At 43.5% G+C, this 11,632-nt stretch overlaps 1 protein-coding gene across 9 annotated transcripts in view; it reads left to right on the forward strand.

Annotated features, from left to right (window-relative positions):
* LOC120532379 (calpastatin-like) overlaps positions 1–11,632 on the forward strand; it is a 203,534-nt gene that overhangs the window by 189,484 nt on the left and 2,418 nt on the right. For all 9 annotated transcript variants that reach the window (XM_039758313.1, XM_039758318.1, XM_039758320.1 and 6 more), the window contains 4 exons: positions 1,451–1,501; positions 3,149–3,217; positions 6,398–6,484; positions 8,226–8,281. In XM_039758313.1, coding sequence (XP_039614247.1) covers positions 1,451–1,501; positions 3,149–3,217; positions 6,398–6,484; positions 8,226–8,270 — 252 coding nt within the window. In that variant the 3' untranslated portion in view covers positions 8,271–8,281. The remainder of the gene's footprint in view (positions 1–1,450; positions 1,502–3,148; positions 3,218–6,397; positions 6,485–8,225; positions 8,282–11,632) is intronic.

Below are 11,632 nucleotides of genomic sequence, written 5' to 3' on the forward strand. Positions count from 1 at the left end.
GGGCCATTGTCACACCGTCAGCTTGTGCCCCTTGAAGTTTTCCATTGTAGATTTCGAGGTGTGTTTCGGCTCATTATCTTGTTGTAGGACTCGTCCTTTTTTTTTTTTTTAAACAGATGGTGTGATGGTTACTTCCAGAATTGGCTGGTATTTATTTGAATCCATTCTTCCCTCTCCCAATGACGTGTTCCCTGTGCCACTGGCTGCAACACAAGCCCCAAGCCTGACTGAAACACCTCCATTCCTATTTGTCCCCCCTTTTTCCTCCAACCATACCTTTGCACATTGTGGCCAAAATGTTCTATTTTGACTTCCTCAGTCCACAGGACTTGTTGTCCAAAATGCGTCAGGCTTGTTTAGATGTTCATTTACAAGATTCAGGCACTGAATTCCATGGCTAGGATGCAGGAAAGGTTTTCTTCTGCTGTCTCTACCATGAAGGTCAGGTGCCGCTGCCCAGTAGAACAGAGCACCACCACTCCAGAGTCTGACAAATCTTCCTGAGGGTCTTTTGCACTCAAACGGGGGATTTATTTGCCTTTCTACCAATACAATAAGCAGTTCTTTCACAAAGTTTTCTTGACCTCCACCGTTTCTGTTAACTGCCATTTCTTAGTCACATTATGAACGGAGGAAACAGCTGCCTGAAAACGCTTTGCTGTCTTCTTGTCCCCTTCTCCTGCTTTGTGAGCCTCAGTTCTTTTATTTTTCAGAGTGCTAGGCAGCTGCTTATAGAGGAGCCCATGGCTGCCGATTGTTGGAGTCAGACAATTGATACAGCTTTACAATTTGGGGTTTCCTAACAATGACTGTGAACAAGTTGTAGTCCCAATGAACATCTGAGCCCACCTTGGGAAGAGTTACCCGAGTCCTCAGATATCTTAGGGTGCCCAAACTTTTGCATCATGCTCCTTTTTTTACTGTACAATTGTACAAAACAAAAATAATACACTAATAGGGCACAAAATGCTGAAAGGAACTGTCTCATCTCTAACATTATGCCTTTTGGTGATCAGTTCACATTAACTATTCACAGTAACAGGCATTTTAAGCAAGGGGGCCCAAACTTCTGTATGCCACTGTACAGTATCTCACAAAAGTGAGTACACCCCTCCCATTTTTGTAAATATTTGATTATATCTTTTCATGGGACAACACTGAAGATATGACACTTTGATACAATGTAAAGTAGTCCGTGTTCAGCTTGTATAGCAGTGTAAATTTGCTGTCCCCTCAAAATAACTCAACACCCAGCCATTAATGTCTACACTGCTGGCAACAAAAGTGAGTACACCCCTAAGTGAAAAATGTCCAAATTGTGCCCAAAGTGTCAAGATATAACAAAATATTTACAAAACCTGTGAGGGGTGTACTCACTTTTGTGAGATACTGTATGTGTCTTTTACTGTCCCATCTAATGTTTCTATTCTGCCTACTCGTGTCCTTGCAGGGATCTGAAGCTGGTAGCAAAGAAGAGGTCAAGCCTAAAGACCCCAAGCAGGTAAGCATATGGAGTTGCCAGGTCCAGGATTTGAAATGTTGGGGTGCCAACCCAGTCGTCCCTGTTTAATTGAGACAAGGAATAAAAAAAAGAAAGTGTGCCTGATGGTGATAAAATAAAATGAAAATCAGGGTCCTTGATTCAGGAACCTTTCTTGGCTAGAAAGCCTGTTACCGTCACTGTGGGAAGGAGCGCCATCCTGTGGTGTGTCTTTGTAACAAGTGACGCCTCCTTCCGGGAACTGTGGGATACCTCAACCAGAAGGGGATGGAAGTCAGTTGCCCTCAATGGGGGTCTTCTTGGCACAGCAGAGGGATTATAAAAGCATAAAGTTAGCACCAGCGCCCCCACTCAACTCATGGTGGAAGTGCAATACCTCACAAGACCCCAGAGGATGATGTAGTGACGTGTATGTGTGACACAATGAAAACATTTTTGGCATCACAGCTTCGTAATTAGTCAGTAAATAAAACTGTCAATCAATTTATATTATGCTATACTAGTAGGGGGCCCAAAAAGAACAGAATTATCTTTAGGAGAGCAGGCATTGTTGTGAGGTGCTGCGTTCGGCTTCAGTGAATTTTTCTCAAAGACCCTTTCAACGAGTTTGCCTATTTTGCGATGGCTGATTTGCACGAACAACGTGCAGCACTACTAGCGGAGTCGAATATGAAAAACAATGATCATCTGTTTCTTTGCCGTGAGGGGGATTTGTGTACTTGGAATTTATTCCTCTGGGTCAAACGGTCCACAAAAGCTTTTAGCCGGAAATTTTTGATAAGGTCGCGTCAGGATTTGCAGAAGAAACGTCCCCAGTTTTGGCAAACAGGTGACTGGTTCTTAAACCAAGACGATGCAGCAGTTTTTTTGACCGAAAATGGCATGACCCCCATTTGTCACCCTCCCTATAAACCTGATCTCTCCCTGTGTGACTTTTTTTTTTTTTTCCCCGGATGAAAAAAGTCCTCGAAGGGAAACGTTTTGCCAATATGGAAAAGGAGAAACAAAAAGCCCTAAAAGGGAACACAATCAACTGTTCTGAGTGGTGGAAAAAAACGTCTCGCGAAGTGTATTGAAAGCGTAAAAATAAATACTTGATTTGTTATAAACCATCCATTATCCAACCTGCTATATCCTAACTACAGGGTGTCAGACTTGCCCGGACACCACCAGTCGGAGACCACATCTTTATAAAAGTCACACGTTTATTATTCGTCAATAAACACAGTCCCAAATCACACACAGTGTACTCAACACTGGCCTCTCTCAATGTCCTTGGCCACCAATCTCCTCCTGGGAGCTTCGTCCTGCTCCCTCTCCCGACTCTAGCTTCCCGACTGTTAGGAGGCGGCGCCTTTTATTCCCGCCCAAGAAAACATTTTTAATCTCATGTTTTCATGTAAAATAGAAATAGAAAGGACGTGATAAACATAATGCTAAGGATAAGTCAATGAGAAGCCCACTAGAGTATAACACAGCATTTGATTTGTTGTAATATTATTCTAGAAACTTGGATTTGGATTATGAAGAAAAGTATCCAGATGGATGGCATGCAATAGTCATTTCACTCAGTGCACTCAGTGTCATCGTAAGTAGTTTAAGAGTTTATAATCCAGTCTGAATAAATGTTTCTCCATATTTTTACAGATTGCCAAAGAACAAAATTCTGCCATTGATACCTTACTTGAGGGTTTTGATTCTCAACCTCCAGAAAAGGTAAGCTGATTCGGTTTGAAATACAGTCGCTTTTACGTTATATAAAAAGGACGCCACGTGACTGAGTGGATGACCTAGCCTGTTGTCTCCTACTATAAGGATCTCCTTTGGATTCTCCCCTGGAGTGTGGATATTCTCCCCTCGTTTTAAAAGTTGCACCAGGTTCCCTGGCTTCCTCCGATATCTGAAACGCTGGCAAGTGCGAGTGAGTGAGCTACCAGAACGTGACCATTCTGTCAATGAATGGTTCTTTCTTGCCATTTTGTAGTGTGGAAGGGTTTTGTCCCACCTAAATCTTGTATTGTTAGAATGGATATCCCTGTCTGGATGTTTATCCAGCTTCCTCACACAAAGGGGTGAACATAAGTCGCACACTGCCTTGATAAGAAATTTCCAGAGAAAACTAGTTTGGTCAAGGTATTTCTTTGGAAACAAAGTTCAGACAATGCCTTTGTATGTGCTGTAGCTTGCCTTTAAATAAGAAGGCCCATGATGATGTCGTACACATAATGGAGATGACGATGATGTCAGAAATATACAGTACAGTACGCTGCCTAAGAATACTGTGTGTTCATTAAAAACGTCGGCTTTTACATAAAACCAGAGGTCTCTCTCTCTCTCTCTCTCTCTATATATATATATATATTGTGGTCCCCGGCCAGGGCTGGAGCCCGGCCAGGACGCCCAGGAGGACCGGAGGAGGGCTTGTGCCTCCTCCAGACCATGAGGGGGCGTCCGTCCTGGTTATGTAGGGGGCATCGGGTAAAGGGCTTGGAAGCCCAGCCCTGTAGGGACCCATGGCCACCGCCAGGCGGCGCCCTGATGCCGGAGTATCCCGTGTGGGACCCGGTCGGGGCTGGAGCCCGCCCAGGACGACCGGAGGAGGGCTTGTGCCTCCTCCAGACTGTAAGGGGGTGATCGCCCTCGTTGCATTGGGGGCCACGGGTAGAGGGCTTGGAAGCCCAACCCTGTAGGGGCCCGTGGCCACCGCCAGGCGGCGCCCAGGTACCTGAGGAACCCTGGAGCCCAGCACTTCCGCCACACCAGGAAGTGCTGGGGGGAAGAGAACAGGGGACACCCGGACGGATTCCGGGTGTGCAGCCGACACTTCCGCCACACTGGGGTGTGGCCATGACTGATTGCCGGGAAGCAGCTGGAGCCCATCCGGGTTCCCATATAAGGGGCCGTCTCCTTCCAGTCAGCAGTGGATGTCGGGTGGAAGAGGACAGAGCTGGCGTGAGGACGGGAGGCGGTTGAAAGAGAGGCACAGTGACTGAGAGTGTGGCCTGGACTTTGGGGAATCGGTGCAAGAGGCACTGGGGTTTGTGAGCACGAATTTCTAAATATTATTATAAATAAATAGTGTATGGTGGAACTATGTTGTCCGTCTGCCTGTGTCCGGGTCCCAGTCCACAATATACATGTATATATATATGTATATATATATATATATATATATATATATATATATATATATATATATATATATATATATACATATACATATACACATACATACAGGGTGGTCCAGGTCTAATTATGCAATTTGCATTACGCTATAACTTATTAAGTTTATTACATAGAGAATTTACAAAAACATTTTTTGTTGCCGATAGATGGCAGCACCTGCCCTGCATTCCAAAATGGCGGGGAGACATTTTCGTTTATTAAAAGATATTTAGAACAATAATTTTGTCTTGTATTGTTTTCCTGCATTACATTACAAGTTGCAAAATTAAAAAATATATATATATATATATATATTGCAAAAGTGCTCTGTTGGCGTTGCCTTGACAGACTGACAATGGAGGCACATAAAAATGAAACAAAAAGATTTTATTTTCTTCACCCGTGGGGCACGTCTACCCCATGTCCCACAGGCCCTACACAGTGCCCAAAACACACTCTTCCTCCTCCCTGGCGCACCGAGTACCGGCTGTAGGCTTCTCTTATAGCCCACCAGAAGTGCTTCAGGTGATAATTAAACTAATTCAGGCTGCACTTCTGGGTGTGACTGCAGTACAGCCCACACGGGCTAAGGAAGCTGTGCAGCTCCTCCTGGTGGTGGCCACGGAGTTCAACAGGGATGAGCTCCGGTGTTCCAGAATTGTGGCCCCGATGCAACCCAGGGGGCTGTCACCAAGTGTTCTGGGGGAAGAAACAAGCCTCTAATGGCTGCTGCCCCAGATTCAGTGCCAAAGGGGCATCCTGGCCAGGCGTGTGTCCTGAGCGTCCACCACAATATATACACACACACACACACTCACTGCAAATGAATTTGGTTTCAGCCGAGGTATGCAGAACAGCATCTCTGAATGCACAACACATTGATCCTTGAATCAAATGGGCTACAGCAGCTGGAGACCACACCAGGTGCCACTCCTGTCAGCTGACAATAGGCAACTGAGGCTACAATTCACATGGGCTCACCTAAATTGGACAACAGAAGATTGAAAAAACACTTCCTTGTCTGAAGAGTCTCGATTTCTGCTACGACATTGGTGTCAACAACATGCAAGCATGGATCCATCCTGCCTTTATCAATGGTTGTATCAATGGTAATGGTGATGTAATGATGTAGGAGATATTTTCTTGGCACATTTTTGGCCCCTTAGTACCATCTTAGCATCATTTAAATGACAGCCTACCTGAGTATTGTTTCTGACCATCGTGTCCATCCCTCTACAACCGCAGTGTGCCCATCTTCTGATGGCTACTTCTAGCAGGATAAATCGTCTTGTCACAAAGCTCAGATCATCTCCAACTGGTTTCTTGAACATGACAATGAGTTCACTGGACTCAAATGGCCTCCACAGTCACCAGAGCTCAATCCAACAGAGCACCTTTGGGATGTGTTGGAACAGGAGATTCGCATCATGGATGTGCAGCCAACAAATCTGCAGCAACAGCGCGAGGCTATCATGTCAATTTGGACCAAAATCCCTAAGGAATGTTTCTAGCACCTTGTTAAATCTATGCCATGAAGAATTACGGCAGTTCTGAAAGCAAAAGGGGATCCAACCCGGTGCTAGCAAGGTGTACCTAATAAAGTGGCCAGTGAGTGAGTGAGTGTGTGTATAAAAAAGTTCTACAACACCTTAGTTTGTCCATCTTTTCTTCAAATATAATCGGTTGAGATGCAATGTTAAAATTACTATGACATCCTTTCTTTGTTTTTAGGTTGAAGATAAGAAAGATGCTGCTGGTTCTGCATCAAATTCTGCACTTTCAACAAAATCGCCTGAAAAGGATCCAAAAGCAACCAAGGTAAAGTTGGTAGGAATTTATAGCCCCAGGGTTAGGAGGGACTACTAAATCCTTCGACACACTGAAATGAAACTTTTCAATTATTCAACTTAGCAGATTCAAGAGTTAATAACACAATGTGAAATCCAAAGCTAAGCAGTGAGAAAATAAGGGAAATGCAGAAAGGATCAAAAATCAAAATTATTCAAAAATTGTAAATGTATAATTAAAAATAGAAAATGAAAACACAATGCAAAAGAAACTTTTAGCAAAGTTTAGAGTACTAGGGTGTTGTACCGTGTTAGCCATTATGGACGTAGTGAAAAGTCAAGCAAAATGACTTTAATTGGCTAACTAAAAAGATTACAGTTAGCAAGCTTTGGAGACAACTCGGCCCCTTCTTCAGGTAGGATGTAATCATTACCATGTAGTCACTACATCTCATCAGAAGAAGGGGCCCGAGTTACCTCGAATCTTTTTTAGTTAGCCAATAAAATGTGTCATTTTGCTTGACTTCTCACTAGAAAGGTTTAGATAAATTAACATCAATTAAAAATTACCGAAAAAAACAAAGACAACCAAAAAAAAAATACAGATGTCAAGAAATTACCAAGAAAGAAGAGAGGTGGTACAAACACGGTGAAAGGGGGCTTCCAAAAACTCCCACAAAGCAGGCCAGGAGCTTCACTAGTCTGCCCAGTATAGTCTTGCTGAGATGCCAGCCCCTTACCACCATAGGCTGGCTTTGGCCAGCAAAGGCCTAAAACGGGGCCCTGGCTTTTAAAGATCAAAATATACTTGTAATGTCTCGAAGTATACCAAAGTGCCTTTCAAGGCAGAGGAGCTGCCAAACCACCGGCTGGATAAAGCAACCCAAAACAAATGACCTTTGTACATGAAGAATGTATTAAATTCTCAGAAAAAGAAAGGAAAAAAAAAAAAGGATTTGCTTAAAATAGCAATCCAAAGCAACCAAATCCAATACATAATCCGGAAATTGGTTATCACAAAAAAAATGAAGCAATAAATCAAAAAACTGAAATACTTGGAGAAATGTGCACTCTGCAAATGTCAATGAACCACTGAGGGGCCAACTCCCCAGCCTCACATATTATAAAAACTGAGAGCGATCCTTCATCCCAGCTCTTGGGGTTCACACCTTTAAACCACAAGGAACATACTGTATACACATTTAAATACACAATACATCAATACTAAATAGACATAACCATATTAACATGAATTGTAAAGAAACATGAAAAATACTTTAGAAGTAACAAAAACACCAAAAAAAGTAAAGTCAATAAAGTCTGGCTATAACATCCATCCATCCATCCATTATCCAACCTGCTTTATCCTAACTACAGGGTCACGGGGGGTCTGCTGGAGCCAATCCCAGCCAACACAGGGCGCAAGGCAGGAAACAAACCCCGGGCAGGGTGCCAGCCCACCACAGGGCACACACACACACACACATGGGGCAATTTAAGATCGCCAATGCACCTAACCTGCAGACACAGGGAGAACATGCAAACTCCACGCAGAGAGGACCCGGGAAGCGAACATGGGTCTCCTAACTGCGAGGCAGCAGCGCTACCCACTGCGCCACCGTGCCGCCTGGCTATAACATAACAACAATAATTTGACAGATAATTGAATTCAGTCATCTATGAAAGCCTTGTTGATGGGATAAAGGAGGACGCTGGGGTTGAATTTTAAGGTTCCTGTACTAAAGCTGCTCTTTATTTGCTGTTTCCAACAGACAAAAGAACAGCAAGTGGATCCCAAGAAGACTGGCAAAAGCTAAATACATTGCAGGTAATGACTCCATCTGATACTACTTTTAAATGCCAGTAATGTATATGCAGTACCTGAAAGAAAAGAGTAAATCCATCCATCCATATTTTCTAACCCGCTGAATCCGAATACAGGGTCTGCTGGAGCCAATCCCAGCCAACACAGGGCACAAGGCAGGAACCAATCCTGGGCAGGGTGCCAACCCACCGCAGGACACACACAAACACATTCACACACCAAGCACACACTAGGGCCAATTTAGAATTGCCAATCCACCTAACCTGCATGTCTTTGGATTGTGGGAGGAAACCCACGCAGACACGGGGAGAACATGCAAACTCCACGCAGGGAGGACCCGGGAAGCGAACCCGGGTCTCCTAACTGCGAGGCAGCAGCGCTAGCACTGCGCCACCGTGCTGCCCAAAAGACTAAATGGTATACTGTATTACTCCCAGAGCGAAAACTTTCTTTATTGCATACCCCAAATTTCTCAGAGTTTTAGGGGCAGAGTCCAGTGTCAGCTATTTGTGCTGCACCCCTGGAGCAATTGTAGGGCCCAACAGAGTAGGATTCCTTCTGTCACTACTGGGATTTGAACTGGCAACCTTCGAGTTACCAGCCCAGCTCCTTTGAGCCACAGAGCCAATATATTTTGCTTTCTTTAATATGAGAGATATGACAGGACATCCAAAATAAATGTTGGGGTATTAACCGGGTCATCTCATTTGATAATATAATAACAGATAAAACTAGCAGACTTCAAGTCCTTGATAGAGGGACTGAGGTCAGTGGGACAGTAAGAGATGTAGACACAGAAGTGTAATTTGACAAAAGGTGCAATTTATTGTGAAATAAATGGCTACAACAGTCCCAAAGGTTGTGCATAACAAAAAGACAAAGGAACAAGCTTATAGAATGTACTACAAAAAAATATATCTCAAGTATCAAAACAAAAAAATTACTGTGAAAATTGCACCCATCCAATTGCTGTTTTATCAGGGTCTTTCATTCACAACACATTTCTATTATTAACAGACTCCTGTTCTCAAGCATCCCCGGACGTCCTACCGCTCGCCCAGCAACCAGTTGACAAGGGTCCTGGACACCCATTCCTCTGTCACGCGTCTCGTGCCCCTTTAAACCTGGGAGTTATCCATGCGCTCACGCTCACCTGTTCACTTGGACAAGCGGTTTGAAGATCTCCTAATGGGGCCGGAAGAAATCATAGGGAAGGCATTCAGGGATGTTTCTTAGCAACTACAGACCGCCAAACTACATCAGGAGCGTTGACATCACGCTTCAGGCATACAAAGCCATGAAGTGTAACATGTCGCTAAAGATTCATTTTTGTGCATTGACACTTGAAACGTCTTCCCTTGCTAATGTTGGTGCAGTCAGTGACGAACATGGTGAAAGGTTTCGTCAGGATATTGCAGTGGTGGAAAGGTGGTATCAGGGCACGTGGAATTCACCAACGCTGTTTGATTACATTGACACGAGAAGCATCAGGTGCAGAGGACAAACAAAAATCAGCAGCAGCACATTTTAAATCAGTTGCACTAATGCAATGTGTCAGCATCATTAAGTGATTAAACACACTAAATTCAGTAAAAGTTAATTTCGTGTTTCTCCGATTCCTGCGTGGCACAGTCTCACTGAAATCTCAGCGTTAACAAACATTTTAAAGGAAGCAAATCTTTTGGAAAAAAGTTGGTGTCCAGTGTAATTTAACTTCACAATTAAATGAAGAATAACAATTATAATCATTCTTTACACTTATATAGCACTTCTCTCACTTCCCAAAGCGCTTTAGATTGTGAGAGTGGAGCCACTCCAACCACCACTAATGTGATGCGACAGCAGCCATTTTGCACCAGTACACTCACCACACATTAGCTCTGTTAGGTGGTGAAGGGGTGAGAGTGAGAACCAATTACAGACGGGGGGATGATTAGGGGACCAGAATGACTAAGCTGTGGTGGGTAATTTAGCCTGGACATCGTGATAGACCCTACTCTTTACGAAGGATCTTTATTGACCTCAGATATTCAGGACTTCAATTTTACGTCTCATCTGGAAGACGGTGCCATTTTTACAGCACATTGTCCCGGTCACTGCATTGGGGCATTGGGAAGTGCCCCTTGCTGGCCTCACCAACATCTCTTCCAGCAGCAACCCAAGCTTTTTTTGGCTGGTCTCCCATCCAAGTTCTGGCTGGGCCCGAACAGACTTAGCTTTAGGTAGATGACTTCTTCTGAAGTGTAACTGCTTTGAGCACGGGAAAGGAGCTTTAAAAATAAAATGTATTATTATTATTAGTAGTAGTATTAGTATTATTATTACTACTGTTGGCTAATGCAAGAACTACAAGAAGAAGGAATACAAGAAGTGACATAAACTAAACCTATTTCAATCCACAGTAGAAGGACCTGACTGCAGACCCCTTTGTTATTTTTAGATATTATGTGGTTAAACACACATGCAGTGTAATTATTGTTATGTTATAGTAACAAATTCAGAAATGGTAAACTTTTTTTTTTGCTGAAGTCGTATACTTGTTAATGTGCAAAATTAATCTTTTTAGTGAAATGCAGCTGTATCTATGTATGTACAGTTAAGGTAAAAAAAGTATGTGAACCCTTTGGAAAGATCTGGTTTACTGCATGAATTGGTCATAAAAAGTGTTCTGCTCTTCATCTACGTCACAGGTACCGATATACACAATGAGCTTAAGCCAATGACACACACAAAATTCTACTCTTTCATGTCTTTATTTTACAATCGCATTCAACGTTCACAGTGGTAGTGGTAAAAGTAAGTGAACCTTGGGATTTAAAAACTGGCTGACCCTCCTTTGGCAGCAGTGACCTCAACCAGGCGCTTCCTGTACCTGCAGACCAGACCTGCACATCGTGCGGAGGGAATTTAAACCCATTCTTCCCTGCAGAACTGCCTTAACTCTTCCATATTCTTTGGTTGTCTTCTGTGTATGGCTCTCTCTCTTCAAGTCATTCAGTAGGATTGAGATCTGGGCTCTGACTGGCCACTCAATAAGGCGCAGTTTGTTCTTCTGAAGCCATTGTGCTGTGGATTTGCTGTGATGTTTGGGCTCATTGTCCTGTTGCATCACCCAGCCTCTTCTGAGCTTAAGTTGACAGATAGACACCCTCACATTATCCTGGAGAATTTGTTGATAAACTTGTGAATTCATTTTCCCCTCAAGCTGTCCAGGCCCTGATGCAGCAAAGCAGACCCAAATCCTGATGTTCCCTCCACCACACTTTACTGTAGAGATGATGTTTTGATGTTTATATGCAGTGCCCTTTTTAGGCCAAATGAAGTTCTGCTTGTTCCTCACAAACAGTTCAATTT

This window comes from Polypterus senegalus, chromosome 7 (genome assembly GCF_016835505.1).
Source record: "Polypterus senegalus isolate Bchr_013 chromosome 7, ASM1683550v1, whole genome shotgun sequence".
Classification (NCBI taxonomy): domain Eukaryota; kingdom Metazoa; phylum Chordata; class Cladistia; order Polypteriformes; family Polypteridae; genus Polypterus; species Polypterus senegalus.